This window comes from Melospiza georgiana, chromosome 2 (genome assembly GCF_028018845.1).
Source record: "Melospiza georgiana isolate bMelGeo1 chromosome 2, bMelGeo1.pri, whole genome shotgun sequence".
Lineage (NCBI taxonomy): Eukaryota > Metazoa > Chordata > Aves > Passeriformes > Passerellidae > Melospiza > Melospiza georgiana.
The window spans coordinates 77,775,506-77,795,021 of NC_080431.1; the positions used below are offsets into that span (position 1 = coordinate 77,775,506).

At 48.6% G+C, this 19,516-nt stretch overlaps 1 protein-coding gene across 1 annotated transcript in view; it reads right to left on the reverse strand.

Annotated features, from left to right (window-relative positions):
- The window catches only part of CAPN5 (calpain 5), a 53,103-nt gene that overhangs the window by 24,717 nt on the left and 8,870 nt on the right, over positions 1 to 19,516 (reverse strand). Inside the window, exon 2 of the mRNA XM_058045182.1 lies at positions 12,397 to 12,573. Coding sequence (XP_057901165.1) covers positions 12,397 to 12,558 — 162 coding nt within the window. The 5' untranslated portion in view covers positions 12,559 to 12,573. The remainder of the gene's footprint in view (positions 1 to 12,396; positions 12,574 to 19,516) is intronic.

Below are 19,516 nucleotides of genomic sequence, written 5' to 3' on the forward strand. Positions count from 1 at the left end.
ATGGTTTTAATGTGTGGCTCTTAACTCTACCTTGGCCAAGGGAGCCATCCATGTCCCTTTACCCCTAAGGAGAACCTGTCTTGGAGGATCCCAGGAATCACTGAATCACTGAGGCTGGAAAAGCCCTTAAGATCACCAAGGCCAACCATTAATCCAAAATCTCCATGTTCACCACTAGATCATGTTGCCAAGCGCCACACCTACATGTTCTTTGAACACTTCTGGAGATGGTTGTTACAAGGAACCTAACCACCATCAGAGATGATCTGCCCTCCCTAAAATTGTCTGCTGAAATGCCTGCTGAGCTCCAGGCAACAAAACACAATTTAGAGAAAACCTGTGTGGATGGTTCTGTGGAAAGATTCAGATTGATAACACAGAGAGGGCCAAAATAGTGATTCAAAGCTCTGGTGATTCATATCCTCCCTCCTCCAATGGATGTGGGACAGAGGTGGAAATCAGAGCCAGAGCAGGTCCCTGTTGATAAGGGGCTGATTGCAGAGGTCTGGCTTATGACAGCCCAGATTGGGACAGTTTGCTTCCTCTAGCTTTGGGTTTTTGAAGTTCATTAAGGCAAAAAAGAATACCCAATCAGAGCAATTATCTTGTACTTTTTTTGCTTCCCACCCAAAAGCACATGGTCTTTCCCTCTGCTCTCCCTTTTGGGATACTTTCCCAAAACACACAAAATTTTCTTCCAAATACATGTAAAGCAGAAAATATCTTCCTCACCTTCTCCAGCCAGTCCAGTTACACAGAGGTCTGTAAGGAGAAAATCACTTTCTAATTTGCTTTACAATTGGTGACTGTTTTACCATAAATGTTTCCTGGTGCAGGTTTCTGAGGTTCAGATTGACTGGGGATCTGGACCATGTCCAGCCAGATGTGGGGAGGGAAAAGCTATGGCAGGAGGAGGAATAACCACGGGAGATGCAACATCTGCTGCATGCCAGGACCATTTTTTGCTAACAAGATTTTGTAAGGAACAGACTAGTCTAATTTCATTGCAGAGCCTGGCTGTTTCAGAACAATGCCTTCACTCAGACTTGCAAAATCAGCAAAATAATCTATTAGCATGGCTGCATTCCCTCCCTCCCTCCCTTCTGAGCAACTGGGAACCGAAAGGATCCTGTCTTAAATGTCACTCACACAGACAAGAGAGCAAGAGGCCCCCAGGCATGGTGAGCAATGGTGACACAGCAGACACAAAGGTCTCTGTGTTGCCCTGCTGTAGGTATCTGCCACTGGGATGTGATTTTGCAAAAAAGGGGAATTAATAAAATTTGCACCAGGGTGACAGAGGAAAGGGAAACGGGGTGAATTTAGAATACCAGCTGTCTATGCTTTCAGATGCATTAATATAGGATTATAGAATCAGGGAGTGATTTGGATTGGAAGGGACCTTAAAGATCATTTCTCTTCAGCCCTCTGCCATAGGCAAGGACACCTTCCACTAGAGCAGGTTGCTCTATCCAAACCCCATCCAACCTGGCTTGAACACTTCCAGGGATGTGGCAGCCACAGCTTCTCTGGGCAACCTGTGACAGTGTCTCGTCACCCTCACAATAAAAAAATTGTGTTGTTATATCTACTTTTGATCCATCCTTTTTCAGTTTAAAGCCATTATCCCTTTGTCCTGTCACTACAGGCTCTACTAAAAAATATATACTTGGCAGATCAGCTTCACACATATGGAAGGAGGGTAGGCTTGGCTGGGAATATCTACACCCTACAGAACTGTTTGTGGGGGCTTGTACTGCCTCAGTCAGGCATCCCTAATGCTCATCCACTCACAGTACCTCAGTGTGTACACATTTGTATTGTTATCAGCTCCCACACCATGCACAGGGCACTGGACACTCCCACCCACAGCAAACAGGACTTGCTTGTGAAGGGAGGCATCCAAAAACACACGCTCCCCACAAACTCCTTGACTCAGTTTGTGAATCACAGCATCATGCAATGGCGTTTGTTCTGGCACCAGGAAGACTGGGGGCAGTGTTTGTTTTGGCACCAGGAAGAGCGGGGACAGAGGCAAACAAGATCTAAAGGTCAGTTTGCAGGACCTTATCAGGTCCCTCTGCAGTTTTATCTTCCGGGTATCCAAAGTACAAAGGCAACCAAAAAAGGATAAATCAATGAGAGGTGGAGAGACAAGAGGCTGTGAGAGCACTGCACTTCCCCAGGAGCAGATGGAAAGGGACTGGAAGGAGAATGGCACAACTACAGAGACTCCAGACCTGTGATTCCTCCCACACGCCCTTTCCAGGGATGCACTCTTGGGAAGTCTCACCATTACTCCACCCAGGGCTTCTTCAGTCTCGACCCAGCCAAGACTGATGCAGAGGCTGGCACAGCCTGGCTTTTAGCATCACCACTCATCCAGACACAGCCCTCCCCAGGCCATCTCTCCCACAGCAAGTGCTTTTGTCTGGTGGCAGAGCCGCTAAGGAAAAAAACCTCCCTGGATACCAAGAGCCCTGAGGGCTGCAGAAGTCACTGCCAAAGCAGGAAAGTCTTCACATGGCTCACTGACAAACTGTGGGTGGGATGCTCAGAGCAGTGAGAGGACATGTGAGGAAGAGGAAGGAAGTAAGCTCCCAAGGCTGTTTAACCCCTCTGACAGATAGACCTCTCTGACTCAGCACAGGGCTGCTGCCACCTTCACCCAAGTTCCCCCACTCTCCATCACATCCCAGTCGAGCTCTCCTACAGAGCTCCTTTGACCCCCTTCCCCTGGGAAGGACTTGCAGGGTGAACCAGCCCTGATTTGGCAGTATTGTGAGTTTAAAATACACCCACACCCAAAGTTTGCCCTCCCACATGGCACACCATGCTCTCAGTTGCTCCAACACCTTCAGTTGTGAGGTTTAACCTCAAGCAGAGGAACTGCTTGGCTTGAAACTGAGCATGAAGCCCCAGACCTGGAGGATCACGGGTATGAGGCACAAGTGAGGGACCACAAATCACAGGCAGGAGCCCTGAGGATGCTCCCCATCTTGCACCACTTTTGAGCCATCAGTCCCCACCCTGGAGGATGCAGAGGTGGGGCCATGCTCGTGGAAAGGGAGGAGCCTACCCAAGCAAGTCCTGCTGTGAAACACTACAGTATCTCAGGAGGAATGGTCCAAACCCAGCCAGTGAAATCCTGAGCAAGCTGATGTGGCCACGAGCTCAGCTGCACTGTTTCTGCCTCCAAAAAACATAATTCAGCAGCTGCTCTGCCTGAACCCCAAATCCTGTGTCCTAGTGAAAGCCAATCCTCTAAAACAGGATTTAGAAATCTAAATTGTGCAGGGGTTTTCTGTTGGTTTTGTTTGTTTGTTTTTAATTAACCAAAGAGCCAAGTTATTGATGGGAAAAGAAGAACTGGAAGCTGCAAAGGAAAACTACCTCCACACTCCATTGTGCATATCTCAGATCAAAATCTCCAAACTGCTTTTCTGTGGGGACACCTCCCAGACCCCTTGAGCCATACTTCTCCCAGGGCAAGGAAATACCCTTTGGTTTGTGATTGTGTCCCATTCATAGCACCTCCATTCAAAAACAGGACTTGACCTCACCACAATCTAAATTAATCCCTGACTATGCAAAGATTATGAAAAATGAGGTTATCATGAGTTTAAGCCATTTAAAGAAACTACTTCCAGCCCACGCCTATTCTGGTTATTCATACACTGGGTGTAGCTTTACAAACAGAATCCTGTTTTATGAGAAAACCACCCTCTAGAGATGTGGAGTCATGAGCTTCTGCTAACTGGGAGAAGGGACATTAATTCTTATGTAACTCTGTCAGTGGCATTTGCATCAGACCACAGTCAAAATTTAACCACCCATGACCACTCTCCATTAAGATGGTTTGTTCATCCTTTTCCTTCTTGGGTGGGGACTGGGAGCAATGCATCACTGAGCAGTGGTTTCTTCACAAAGATCCAGAAATACCAAAGAAGAATTGTTTTATATTTCCACTCTCACTCACTCACTCACAAACTCACACATTGCACACTCACACACACACTTACACTCTTTGTATTTTATTTTCCTTCTGCAAGAGGCAGCACCATGCCTGATCAAATCTTTTCAAGAGCTTCAGTGAAAGGCACTTGCTCCAGCAAGAACACCTGCCCTTAACATAGACAAATCACCCCAAAATCCCATCCTCTCTCCCAAAATCCCATCCTCTCTGAGGGCTCATAGATTAGAGCTCAGGGGCAGTGCAGAAACTCCCAGCCTGCACCAAGATTAAAAGCCTTGGCTGACTCAGAGCTTGCATCCAGCTCTGGGATGGAGGACATGGATCCTGCTTGCTGGAACAAGTCCAGAGGATGCTTGGAATGCTGAAGCAGCTCTGCTATGAAGATAGGCTGAGAGAGTTGGGGTTGTGCAATCTGTAGACAAGAAGGACCCAAGGAGACCTTAGAGCTCCTACCAGTGCCTAAAGAAGCTCCAAGAGAGCTGGACAGCGTGCATGAAGTAACAGGACAAGGAGGAATGGCTTGAATGGCTTTAAACTGAATAAAATCAAGCTTAAGTTAGAAAACAGAAAGAAATTCTTTCCTGTGAGGGTGGTGAGGCACTGGCACAGGTTTCCCAGACAAGCTGTGGATGCCCCATCCCTGGGAAAGGCTGGATAGGGCTTTGAGTGGCGAGGAACACATTCAGTGCAGGTATCTTGGTGAGCAGCTGCAGTTTGAGCTCTGGGGAGAGGGAGCCCAAGCCTGAGACAAGAGGCTGTGAACTGCTGACCAAGGAACAAAGGGCACCTGTGTCCCACCCATGTGACCTAGGAGACACTAGGAGACCCTCCAGGCTTTCCCATGCTTGGACTTTGAGAGGATAAAAACATAAGGTTTCCTTTGTTCGGGGTCCCTCCTCAGAGGCAGCCGCTCAGACTGTTTTTCTATCACTGCACCAAGATGAAATAATTTTAATGATCCAGATCTCTGAGGCTCTGTTCTGGGAAAGCTGGGGTCACAGTAAGGAAACCTGCTCTGCCCCTGAGTGCAGGGACCCAAGTGGGGCACGCACTGTCTCCCCCTACAAAGGGCTCTTGGTCCCAGCGCAGGTGGGGGGAGTGTGACTGCCAGAGCAGCTCCTGGGCGGCTGCACAGGGAAGTTCCCTTAACACTGAGCAACCAGGTCCAGTGGAAGATATCTCTCCCATGGCAGGGAGGTTGGATCTAGGTGGTCTTGAAACCAAACCACTCTGTGGTTCTGCGATAAGCAGCTCTGTAATTGCTCCACAGGACAAATGTGCCCCTCTAGGACCCCAGAGCCCAGTCTGGGAGGGAGGATTTGCACATTCCCAGCCATGGAGCTCAGAGGCAGCGGATGGCCAGGACTCCTTTCTGTGACACCCTCTGCTATTGTTCTGCTCTTCCTCATTACCAATACAGTAATTTCTTGTCACCAACACGCAGCTGCACTTAGAAGCACTAAGAAGCATGCCATGAATCTAATGCAGGGATTTTACCATCACTTTTGCTTTTAAGGCCGTGTCCTTCTGATGCTGAGGACAGAGCAGACTGGCTGGAAATTTCTTATCCAAGGCTGCACTAGTGCCAAGCAGCTTATCAACTCCAGTTCCCTCCAGGGCTAAGGGGGAGAGTGTGCTTGCCTGGCACCATGAGGCCGTGGCCCTGGGAGGATCTGGCGAGACCTGCTGGAACACAGCCAGGGTCAGCATCACATCTAATGGGAGCAGAGACCTTTTAAAAGAAGTGCAAATAAGAACAATGAATCTCTTGTCCATCCTTGAGGGATGGAGTAGCCTATGAATGGCTTAAAAAATGTAAAAAACAAGGTCAATTCAGAGATTGCATTAAATGATGATCAAATCTTTTCCTGGCAAGGAACAGCCAGACTGGCAATCATCTGCAGTTTTACTGAAAACAGCAGATAAATTAACAGGCAAGTGGCTCATAAATTCTTAAGACAAGAAATGCAAAGGTCTGGAAGGATTTTAACCCCTGTGATGGACCCCAGGCAGAGTCTGTTGACTCTGTTCAGAGGAAATGATCCCTCAGTCAATCCAGCAGCACAGAGGAGCCCCAGGGACAACACTAACCCCAAGCATTCTTTGGGAGAGACCAAAACTGAGAGAGACAGGCCAAGACACTGCAGAAAGCTCAGTAAAGACACCTCTGGAGCACAGCAGTTAGTATTTTAGTCTTTCTGGACGAAACACCTCCAAGTGGGACACCAGAAGGTTTTTGCACCCAACTGCCATTGCCAATGTAAGTGTCTCTCTGCTAAATCTTGTGAACTTCAGAGAGCAAAGAACTGCAAGAACCTAACCTCTGTCCTCCCCATTATCTTCACTCTTGTGTTTCTGCCAGCTTCCCAGCCTGCACTACACACTGGGGAAACGACCTTTTAGTGCACAAACTTGTGGGCAGGGAAGTGCTGGTCCTGCTTTTAGTGAATTAGTTCATTGACTCCTTTCCCCTTCCAGGAAACCCCCAAGGGGATTGACTGTATAACCCTCATACAGCAAGAGAAAAGAGCTAAGTGCTTAATAATGTAAAGAAGAGTGGAGGTAAGAGATGCTCTCCCATTCTGCAGCATCTCCGCCAAAGACAGCAGCATCCAGTCCACGAGACAATGGACATAACATATCCTGCATGACAGGAAAAGGGAGAATGGCTTTAAGGTGAAATAGGGCAGATTTAGATTAGGTATTAGGAAGTAATTATTCCCTGTTAGGATGGTGAGACACTGGACCAGGCTGTCCTGAGAAGTTGTGGATGCCCCATCTCTGCAAGTGTTGAAGGCCAGGCTGCATGGGGCTCTGAGCACCCTGGTCCAGTGGAAGGTGTCCCTGCCTAAGGAACTAGAGGATCTTTAGGATCCCTTCCAACTCAAACCATTCTATGATTCTGTGAATGGACAAAACCCCTATACACAAGTCATAGTAGATATATACCAGGAAGGCAGGGAATGGCTATTGAAAAATCCTTTTGTCTTGGTTTCTAAAACAAGATTTCTCTTGTCTGTCTGGGAAAAAATCTCAGGGCTGTGACTGGGAGCATGTCTTCCCAGTGCCATACTAGGGCTGAAAATGCCATGGTCCTAGTGCCCTAAGATCTCCTGCTTCCATAATTTTTCCCAAAACACCTGGCCTGTCTTTCTCCCCCCACGACTACTCTCTCAGGCTTTCCCCTCCAAATGACATTGCCCTCATCCAGGCAAAATAACATTACCATTTTGCAAGAATCTACCTTTATGCTCTTTAATCAGCGACAATCTCCCCTGACAATTAATTCCTGCAGAGCTAATTCAGCACTTGCAACTAAATACTGGAGAGAGATAAAAATACTGAGAAACAGGTATGGAGGAAAAAACCCTTTCCCTGAAGATTGGGAGGGTGTACACTTCACCCAAGAGAGTTTCTCTGGTGGTTGCAACCATCCAGGCTTGAACTCACAGCGCAGGGATGAGCTCAGGCTCAACAATGACCACAGGTGACCTTGAGCCACACAGTCACTGTGACACTGCTTGGACAGGAATACACTCAGCACACAGCAGCCCACCTGCCTCCCAGAATAGGGAGGAAAACACCATCTCCATGCTCAGCCTTGCTCCCTGGGAAGAGCTGAAGGACCAGAGCATGCAGCTCATGCAGTTCAACATCACACCTGTGCATGATGTAAGCTGAGAGATGCTCTCCCATCCTGCAGTACCTCCTCCAAAGACAACAACATCCAGTCCAGGAGACAATGGATGTAATATATTCTGCATGATAGGACAAGGGAGAATGACTTTAAGGTGAAACAGGGTACATTTAGATTAGGTATTAGGAAGAAATTATTCCCTGTGAGAGTGGTGAAACACTGGACCAGGTTGTACTGAGAAGCTGTGGATGCCACATCCACCAGGCTTCATTTGCTTCCCACGGGTGCAGGGATGCCCAAATTTGTGCTGGCTGGTGACTCATCCCAGCAGCAGGTCACAGCTTGGCAGGCTCAACCTGAACCCAGTGTCCTCCTTGCTGCAGAGAGAAAACAAGCCCTGGGTAAAGCCCAAAGGTGTTAAAGGCAGACCCTAACCAAAGCCTGCAGCAATCCCATGGCATCATGGAAGCACTCTGTATCCAAGGAAAGAACTTGGGACAGTGATGATTAGAAGAGATTAATTCTTTCCCCACAGGGTGGATGAATCTCTTCTACCTTACACCATCATCGTTTATTTCCACAGGGGATCAGCAGACACAGCAGATGCTCCAAATCTCCCCTCATTTTTGCCATCCATCCTGCACCTCATTCACCCCCTTCTACTCATCTTTGTGCCACCCCTTCTTATTTACCCACCTCCCAGCCATCCAGACCAGCTCACCCAAAGCACAGACCAAACCTCTCACTTCCAAGGTGCGCTGCCAGCACTCCTGTCCCAAAAGGAGAGGGCAAAACTCAGCTTGAGAACCAGGCCGAGATTTCCACAGAGAGTGGTACTGCTTGCTGTGGTACTTCCCTCTCCTTTGCACAGCAACATACAGAGCACAAGGGAAAGAAGTTTCAAGCAAGGTGTTGGGATTTGAGCTAAGCTCAAAAGTTCTGTTTCACTTCTAATGCAGCAGCCGAGCGCTGCTGCCAAAAGGAGCTGCTGATGCTGCCTGAGTGATCTCCACAATCTGCTTTGGCAAGGCAACGAGCAGCCAGCTTTGTTTTTAAGTGGATTCACTACACAGGGCTCTCCAGGACCCCCTTCCCTGCCCAGGCTGATGCTGTGGTTTGCCTCCCTCCGAAGCACTCCAGTAATTGGCTTCCTGGCCTCGCCAGGCCGCATCACAAAGGCGTCCAGCAAACAACCACCGGAGCCAAAACACGATTAGAGGGCTCAAACAGCTGCTCCCTCTGCAAAGATCTGGCATCCAGAGCAGGGCCGGAGGCCAAGGAAAGCAGGGAGGGAGGGAGGACACCCTGCTGGAAATAATAAGGCTGAGCCTGTTCCAGGAAAGGCTGCAGTGCCGGATGCAGGAGGAAGTCAAAGCAAAACAGCCTGACCAGGGAAGGGACCAGAGCTGTTCCTCATCCTCTCCCTTTCCCCTCTGTCCACAAAAACCACAAACAAAAGGGAAAGAACTGCAGAGATTGGGGGTTTTGTTGTTTTGCTGGGGTATTTTTGCCAAAGCAGCCTCAAGCTTTGGGAGTGCATGGAGGAACAGGGAGGATGCTGGAAGAACAGCTGGGGAGGCAGAGATGCACACACGGAGGATGGACTGTTTAGATCCGTGCTAGCACCACGGAAGGATGAGGAAATGAGATCCTGCCTCTGCCAAAGCACATTCCCAGCACCCCAGCGAGTTCACTGTGGTTGCTTTTCACATGCAAGTGCTTTATCTGAAAAATCACAGAATGGTTTTCATTCAGAAGGACCTTCAAAATCACCTCGTTCTGACTGCCCTGCTGCGACCAGGAACACCTTCCATTAGACCACATTGCTCAAAGCCCATCAAACCCGGCCTTGAACACTTCCAGGAATACAGCAGCTACAGCTTCTCAGGGTACAATTTATCTCCTAAGTCTGATTTCTTTCCGTAGATCACAGATGACAACTTTTCTGAGAAAGCAAGTGGTTGTTTTTAATAGTGGACGGCATTTATTTCCATTCTCCACCCACTCTGTTCTCACAGCAAAGCCAGAGACACTATGAGCTCTTATGTTTTATCACAGTTTTAGCTCAAGCACTCCAGAACAACCCATGGCCATGGCCCTGAGAGATAAAAATGTGTGCACACCATCCCTTCCCTGTAAACAGTATTCCTGGGACTGGGGATTCCATTTCCTGGTAAGGCAATCCCCAAAACAGCATCTGCCAAAAGCTGGGAGTATCACTACTTGTTTTTTTCTGAAACAGATTTAAATGTGATTGCCTAAGATAAGATTTGCTGATTGTAATTGAAACAAGATGTTTCTGTGGTTTAATAACTGCACCATGCCATTCAATAGCACACAAGCAGAACAGTTGATTTAAGCTTCATGGACATTTTGGACTCTACTGAATCCTGCATTAACTTGGAAAAGCTGATAGTGATTGCTTTCTTGCAGAAGATGCTGGGATTTTTCCTGGACTCTCTCCCTTGGAAAGCCAGTATGAATTCAGGCAGAATCAGGTCCAGCAACTAAAAATGTCATTTTGCATTTTCTGCTGGCACAAAGCAATTCTCCCTGTGAAATTGAGTTACTTTTGCTGAAATGAACAATTGAGAGAAAGAACATAGAGAAATGCTTTTGAGAAAGAGGTTTCTCGAAACTTCAGCAGCAAACAGGGCAGGTGTGAGCTCATATTCTTTTTTTAATGGTGATTCTGTGGTCAAGGCAGTTGAGTAGGTTGGATCAAACAATCCTACCAGACAGAGGCATCATGAGTCTGCCACTGCTGAGCATGCATTCCTTCTGGCACCCAAACTGCTGGCAAAATTCCCTTTATCTGGTGCACAGGCAGCAAAACAAGGATCCTCTGTGCCTTGTTAAGCCACAGAACCTTGCTGGCACATGGGACCCACTTCCAGCTTCCATTCCCACTGACAGCCCATGCCAGAAAGAGCCCTGGCCCAACATTCTATGCTAATTGCTTCAATGATCCCCTCCTACCCAAACCGTTCTATGATCCTATGAAACCGCAGAGCTGGGTGGCTGGAAAAAGTCTGAATTCACTCTCTGTTTCAGCAGGGATGGGTCTGAACTAGGTGAGCATGACACCTTGCAGATGAGGTTCAGAAAGCTTTCTTGGCTTTCACAAACTCACGCTCTGCAGAGCAAGGCAGCAAAAGGATAATACCTGCCTGAACACCAAGGGCTGCAGGTGAGATGAAAGGCAGAAAAGCAGATAGAGAAAAGCTCTGAGATGTTCAGCAGAACACAAGGAATCTTTGTCCCTCTGCAAAGGGATCCCACCCTCTGTCTCTAGACATGGGGCTGAAGTAATATATGTGACCTGACCGCAAATCAGCAAGGGAGTATCAAATAAATCCCCACCTTTTAGTCCCAGAGAAAGTTGTTTAGAAAGTCTCAGCTATCACCTGCCTGCTATATAAATGGGATGTGCACAGTGTGTTCATGCTGGCTCCCACAATGAGACCAAACCATGTCAGCCCTGTGTTCAGAAGGCAGCTGTGCACAAAGCCTCTTTTCCTTCCAGCAGACAAGGGGAACAAACCAAAACACACTCAGGGCTTTGCACAAATCCTGTGTCCAGGCAGAGCTGGAGTGGAAGACACAAAGGCAGAGCAGAGGGAAGTGAGGTCTCCTCCCACAAGGAGCCCAGTGGGATGCTGGAGGGCTCAGCCCCTCTGGCCACACAACAAGAGTCAGTTCAGCTCCCTCTCTCCCTGCACACAAAGCCTTTTGTACACCCCCTCCAGGCTGCCCTCGCCCACACAGACACAGCACTGTCTTGGGCAAGGCCAGCTGATTTTCTGGGCTGTCAGCGGTGGCGAAGACAATAACAGCAGCTCAGGCACCCCCACAACACTCAAATGCCACCAAGCCACGTGTGGAAAAGCACAGGCTGGGCAGAGAGGGCTGCTGCTCCCCACGGGGAGGGAAGAAAACCCTGGTGTGTGAGATGCTGGGATACTGCCACTCCCTAACCACAATTATCACAGCTCCCTGGGACTCCGTGTGCTTTGTGGCAGTCAGAGCACTGCACTCGTGGGCAACTCCAAGCAGACAGCCATAACAAGACATACAAATTCCCCATACTGCCCGCAGGTCCTGATGTGTATCCTTTGGGCTGGCACTGAGGACAGCAGAAGAGGGACTGGCAATGCTGGGGACAGGCAATGTCATCCCCAGCCTCCTGCAACCTGCCTTCATGACAGACACAGCAGCACAGAGGTTTTTGCACAGAAGAGGAAGGATGGGTATAACCACCCTCTCCCCCAAAGATCCCAAAACCATCTCACCTACCCAAAGCTTATGTTCTTTTCCCCTTCCAAATGGACCATCAAGAGTATTCCAGTGGAACGTGTCCCTGTCCTTGGCAGGAGGGTTAGAACTAATTCTTTAAGGTCTCTTCCAACTCAAACCATTCTGTGATTCAGAGATAACACTCTGCCTTGCTGGACCCGCCAGCCTTACAGGAGTACACAACACCGACCCAGCTGCAAACCATCTCTCTGGTTTATGCATGGGGGAAATGAGTCACAGAAAAGCCTCCTTTGCTCTTGGACCTCACTGGATGCAGAGAAGCTTGGACCTGAATGCAGGGGGTCTGCCTGGCACCCTAGAGGCTCACAATATCAGGTCTGGGTAAATAAATAAATGTTGCTGGGGAGAGGAGATGTCGACTGGGGCTTGACAGCCTCGGTAAAGGGAGCACTGTGCATTTTTAGGGACACCTGAGAGCAGAGATGGTAGGAAGCAGTGCTGAGGGGCAAGGAGATGGGGCACTTACTTTGGGTCGCTTCCACTGGATGCCCTGAATCCTCGACTTGTAGAAGAGGGAGTCATCGTTGGCAGGGAAGAGCGGGTCCTCGAAGAGCTGCTTCCGCCGCTGGCACTCCTTCTTCAGCGAGGCGTAGCGCTGGTTCTCGTAGGGCTTCACTGAGGAAAACATCCTTCCCCACCGGCTCTGGAGGACAGGCAGAGCAGCAATGAGACGGGCCACGGGCTGCCCAGGGACACTCAATCTTCCTCTGCCACTCTTGAGTGGCAGCACCAAGACATGGTGGCTGAAGACAACCAGCTCTGAGCCCAAGCGTACCTTGTTGATGCGTCGGGGTTGGGGACTCCCCCAAGCTGGCCAAACGACACCAAACCAGGCATAGCAGTAGATAATAACTGGTGCCCTGCTTCCCAACAAATTTCTAACTCATTTGGGAAAAACACAGCCCTCAGAGGCAAAGGAGGAAGAGACACCCCCTGCAAGATGGGTGTGCACAGCTGTGGGGGCTGAGCCCTACCCAGAGCTACCCCACCACAGAGCCTCAACTCACAAAACTGTGCATTTCATGATTTTGTCAGAGACACCAATTTCTCAGCAGACTTTATCAGATCGGTTTTTAATTAAAAAAAAGGTCTCCTGGCAGAGCGCTGCGTGTTTCTGGATTAATTATTCTTTCCTGACAAGCGTCTTGCTTCCAGAGCAGAGATGTGCATTTAGCAACCCAGACAACAGCAGGAAACCATTGCTCAAATGCCCCCCAGAGAGAGCTCAGCACTTCTCCACCACCCCTGCCTTTCGGTCACTGGTACCAACCCCTTTGCTCAGGCACAAGGAAAAGGAGTGCTCTGCACAGCTCCCCACTACCTAATCACAGACTCCCTCCAGAACTCCTTCTGTAAAGTTTCTCTGTATTTATTTTTAACAGCTATGTACAATCCTTATCTCTCCCCAAAATGGGATGTCCTTTTTCAAAAGCTGGCCATTAGTGACCTCTGTCTGGAAATATCTAGTGTGGTTTCCTAAAGAAATGGGAATGGAAGCATGGAATCATTGAGGTCAGAAAGGACCTCTAAGGTCACCTATGCCAATCATTAACCCAGCCCCGCAGCGCCAAGCCCACCGCTAAAGCATGCTCCTAAGTGACATAATCCCAGCTTTAGTCTCCAACACGGTAAATCTAAGGGTGCTCCATCCAGTGGGTGGATGCATCCAGCAGGCTGACCTCTCATCCCTCCTGGTGAGACATATAGAAACCATATGCTTGCTGTGGTATCACAACACGTGGTGGGATAATGAAGTTGTGATAATGGCTAATCAGAAGCAGCTAATTTGTAAACACCCAAAATCCCAAGGATTATTTGATCACTGATGGTTGGCACCAATTTAAGCAGCAGTGTGACATCCCATGTTAATGAGCCACTAGGATTAGCAGCAGGAAAGTAGGTGTCTGAGAGCTAACTAATGCCCATTCTGATGATCCAGGAGCATTGCCCACCCAGCCAGCCTTCTCTCCTCTGGGAGAGACAAAAACACTTCACTTATGGAAAGCTGAAGAGCAAAGCACAGGTTTTAATTGACAACATTTATCAGCTTGATTAGCAGCACAAGTGCTCATCACTCAGAGCTTAAGTGAACCCAAAATAATCCCCTTGCTGGCTGCTCCACAGGTCTGTGCTACTGAGGAGGAATTGCAAAAGCAGCTCGTGGGGATTTTCTCCCTCCCATCAGTACCAGATGCTTTGTAGCATCCCAGATGATACAAAGAGGCCCAAGTGGATCACCTACCCTCAGAAAAGCCTTAAAAATAAATGTCCTGATATAAACCTGTAGCCATGATATTTTCTGAAAAATCCTTTCCTTAGGATTTTTTCTCCTGAGAAGCTAAGAGGCCTCAGGAACAAAATGTAAACAATGGTTATCTGCTGCTGTGGAATGCAACAGGTGGATCTGTGATTGGTCTCATGTGGTTGTTTCTAATTAATGGCCAGTCATGGTCAGCTGGCTTGGACTCTCAGTCCGAGACACAAGCCTTTGTTATCATTCCTTCTTATGCTATTCTTAGCTAGCCTTCTGATGAAATCCTTTCTTCTATTCTTTTAGTATAGTTTTAATATAATATATATCATAAAACAATAAATCAAGCTTTCTGAAACAAGGAATCAGATCCTTGTCTCTTCCCTCATCCTCAGACCCCTGTGAACACGGTCACATAAACCCCCAAATAATACACCAAATTTACTCCTTGTGGAAAGGCTGGCAGCCTCACTGAGCAGTCAGGGAATGCACCCAGTAGTCCAATCCACCCTGCTAAGAGGGCCAGGGAAGGCACTGGCCTTCAGATCTCCAGCAGAAGAAGGGGTGAAAAATAAGGGAGATTTACCCAGAGAGGTAATGGGGACATCTGGCACAGAACAAGCTGCTTTTGAGTGACAGTGAGGCCAAGACCTTCACAGTGATAGCACACAATGCTAAAGAGACACAGGGAAAGCAGCAGTGCTGGGAAAGGATGGTTGGCAACTGCCTTCTGCAGGAATACAACAGGCTGAGAGAGGAAGAAGGTGCTGTTAGCTGACATGCAAGATGAATTGCTTGGACTGGTGCATGAACTGGGCTGAGAGACATGAGAGGATATTTCCATGGGATCTTGTGCAGAAAGAACCAGTGGGATTAGGAAGGGAGCCTGGAAGGGAAGGGAGGAGGGAGGTCTAGTGCCTTTCTAATAGCCATGCTCAAGTTAAAGGCAGGAATTATAGGTTTGATGTAGGAGATGCTGGATGCTTCTCTGCAGCCTGTACCATGGCCAAGGGCTGGCACTTGGCTGCTCATTCATAAAATTACTGCTACACCCTGCAGCTTGGAGCTGTGCTTTCCAGTGATCGCTGCAACACTGACTTTCACAAGACACGCTGTGCAATGTCCATCCCTATGAGAACAGGGTGGCAGTCATCTCAGCCAAGGAGTTCCAGCCTTTCTGATGCCCAGATCTGCCTGAAATTTGCCCTGCAATCCCACCCTACAGTGACTGTCACCTTGCCAGCCATCTGTCCTCACTGCAGGGCTACTCTCACATGACAGCCTCTAGATGAATTTGAGTTGCAAAGGAAATGCCAAGCAGAAGGGGAAGGGACACTGTTCAGGATCATTTAGAAAAACAAACAAATAATAAATAAAACACCTTGCAAAATAATTAAAAGGAAGGGGCAGAGGGAATGTTCTTAGGGCAGCGTTAAAATTCATTACTCTCTCTAATTTGCAGCATTTCATGCTTACCAGGATGAACTTCACCTCTGCCACGTTAAAATGCCCAAAGGCTGTCTAATTACTCTTTGCCTTCTTGGACCAAGCTCAGCTGCTCCAGGAGCGCAAGAAGTGGGTGTTTTCATGCCTGATTTGAATTAACAACTCTACACTTGCATACGCATGTGTTTGCCTGTGAGCAGGGAGGGGAATCTGCACTCACCACTCAGCACGAATTTTTATTAACAGTGGTCCGATCCCCACCTCAGTCCTGCCATGAAGGAGTTAAACAAAAAAACCACTTTGTTGGAAGACTGAGCCAGATTTATGACTCAGGGGTGTTGTGGACTCCCCTTTTCACCTCCAGCATCACCCAGGTGCTCCAGCTCCTGCCAGCTGCTAACAGCCATGGCTCTAAGAACTGCAACAGGGAGAAGGATTGAAAGTGTTTGCACTGGCCAGGACCAAATGCCTGCTGAAAGGCTCTTCCCTCCTCCCCTCCAAACATCTTCCTCTCCTTGCCTTCCAGCTCAGAGGCTCCTTGGGTGGCTGGCATGGGCTCACCAAGCTTGTGCTATGCAAGGCTGCAGTCTGGCCAGGAGCAAAGCCTCCTTGCTTGCAGATCCTACAGGTGCCTGCCTCCAGGTCAGACAAAACACTTTGTTCCAAAGGACAGGATCTGCTGCTCGTCAGCTCTGTTCCCACTAAACAGGAGAGGGCTTTGATATCACATTGCAAAGCAGAGGATCAGCCAAGGAGAAGACAAAGCAGGAACCAGGCATGTGGTTGCACAACCCTCAACCAGGTGAAATGTTATGGGGCTCAATAGTGGGGTGTTCAGAGCAGCAGGCAGGCTTTTTATAAATATGTTATTTAAATAATTTTTTACAGCCTCCTTGGGTGTTTCTGTTGACAGACATGAGGCAACATCAGGGTTATCCTCTCACCTACCAACACAGAAGTCCAGCTCAGCAGAGGAAACCCTGCTGATGCAAGGGGAGCTTTACACACTGTTTCTCCACGGCTCAGAGAACAAGAAGAAGAAGCAGTTGAATTGCCATTCACTGTTTACACTGAACATAAGATAAGCACTCCACACCTCTTGGCCAACAACTCTATGCCAACCACGAACAAAAAAGCCTCAAGTCACCTTAGAATGACAGAATGGTTTGGGTTGGAAGGGACCTTCAAGATCCTCTACTTCCAACCCTCCCCACAGAGCTCCTCTTGGCAACCTGTGCCAGTGCCCGTGCCATTCCCAAAGCCCTTTCCCACTCCCAGCTGTGCATGCACCTAGGTTTGCTTTGGACCCCAAATGGCATGGCCCAGAGCCAGCAGCACAGTGCAGCATCCTGCATTAGCAATGCCCACGGGGAGGGGAAGCTGAAACCACACTGATGGAAATCAGAAAACAAGACATCATTTCTTCTCAAATTGACTGTGGTTAACCAGGGAAGCTAATTCCCATGGGAAGTTACAGGTAGCTCGTGTCCAGATGTTTTTGAGCACAGTTGGACATCTTTACAGAGCAGCTGCTTTAGCCAAAATGCAAATTACTGAACACTCACAGTGGTTACTTGCTGAAACAAAACTGTTGAAGAACAGAGCACTGAATATCCCCTTCTGGCCTTTATCTCTTTTCTTCATCAGTTCATATCTCTGTTCTCATTTAAGAGCTAAAGGGGAAATAATAATTTTCACTCTTAATTATGTTTATATCAAGCTCTGATTTTAATCAGTGATTTGCTACAGCACAGATGGCATCCAAATCAGGACACCTTAACACGGCACCTTTCAGCCTGAGGGTTAATTTTGCATGAGCAACCACAGGGACTAGCTGCTCCCCCTCAGAAACTCAGAGTGGTAGATTTAGCCCCCAAAAAACATCCTGGTGGGGCTAAGGGTTGTTTGTTCTAAGTGAGTAAACCCTCTGGCTTTTTACAAGCATTTAAGTAGAGCAAATGCTCCCTGATGGATCCTCCTCCTCCATGAAGCAGGAAAAAGCATCACTCTGCAGAGATCCTGGTCCCTTCTGCAAAGCACTCCAAGACCTGCAAAGGAAGTTGCTGTCTAACAGCTGGCTATTACTGAAAATAAACTCAAAAAAAAATGTCCTTTTGACAAGGGCATGTAGTGATAGGACAATCTGGAATAGCTTTAAACTGAAAGGGAGTAGGTTTAGATTTGATATCAGGAAGAGATTCTTCCCTGTGAAGGCGGTGAGGCACTTGCACAGGTTGCCCAGAGAAGCTGTGGCCACCCAATTCCTGGAAGTGTTCAAGGCCAGGCTGGATGGGCTCTGAGCATCCTGATCTAGTGGAGGGTGTCCCTGCCCATAGCAGGGGGTTGGAACTGGAAGGTCTTTAAGGCACTTCCAACCCAATCCATTCTACAGTTGTATGAACCAAGAGCAATCTTTCATTAAAAAGCGCATTTGCACCCGGGCCAGGGAAAGGGCAGGGTCACACATCCTGGCAGAAAGCTGCTGCAAGTGACTCCATATCACCAAAACGTGCCTGGCTATCAGCATCTGCACAAAATCAGCTGCAGATAAGATGTCACATTTGGAGGCTGTTTCCGGCAAGGCACAGGGATCTTTATCACACTCGCTTTATTTCCTCTGGATTTTTTTCCACCAGAACATCACTCCTTTGTTGCTTAACAGCAAAATGATAGCACAGGGACAGACATAGCTAGTCAGCAGGTTTGCATGTATGTACAGGATTGGGATATTTTGTTCCTGGGAGGGCCAGGGTTAACAGGGGGGTCTGGGCATCCTTGAATACCGATCTCCTTTAGGAGCCAGCCGGGTGTGCTGACCAGGAGCTCCCTTTCTGCTCGGATGACTCACACTGGGACAGAGGCCTTTGACTGGGGAGTTCCTCATTCCTTGCAGCTGTGAGTCATGCTTGCAAACAGGGTCAGATGTTGGAGCTGCAGGAGAAGAGGCAGCCCCACACTGGGAATGCTCTCATAACCCTGTGCTGGCTCCAGCTCTGCCTTGCCAGAGCTCTGCACACAAATGGGGCTTGTGGCACCAGCCAGACCAGCCCTTCCCTCAGCACAGGCTCTAGGATCAGATGGGACCAGGACACATGTCTGAAAGCGTCCTGACACAGGAAGGAGTAACAAGATCAAAGCAAAGCTGGTGGCAGCCTCTCCCATTGGACCAGAAAATGCAGGAGGCTGGAGGGATGCAGGAATAGCAGGGAGAAGAATGAAACAACAGCAAAAGGTGGTGGCAGAGAGACAGACCCAAAAGCAGTGGAAAGAGCAAGGCAGTAACATGGCACCAGGCAGCCTGAGGGAAAGCAGAGATGCGCTGAATATATTCACCACTCAGGGCCCAGCTCAGCCCAATCCATTTGTGGTTTGGGGAGAATGAAGAAGCTAAGTTGTGGGTTTCCTTCCACATGCTGTTTGGTCCCTCACCCAGCATTACTGCTTGTGTGATGCTAGGCTTGTTTCCCAGGTCACAGAAGGGTTAAAAACCCCAGGAGATCACCAGGAGCTGCAGGACGAGTAACAAAAGGTGAATTAATAGGCTCTGCCAATGCCAAGTCCCTGGAGACAGCCATGACTTCACTAACCCCTCGTGCCTCAGCACACCCTGACCCTGGTTAATAATTGTAAGGAGCAGCACAGGGCCAGCAACACCAAAGCACTCCCAAGCTCACTCAGCAGCCAGTGCAGCTTCCAAAATAACACCTTTGTGCAGGAGAAGGCAGGAACCTTCTCCAGCACATGACACTGCTCACACAGAGCAGGTTTTCAGGCACTGGAAAAATACAGCCTAGGAAGAGCAGACTCACACACACGGAATCGAGCCTCCTGCACTCATGGTCATCCAGACACATGGCTCCTGCCTAGCCCAGGAGGGCTGTCACCCCAC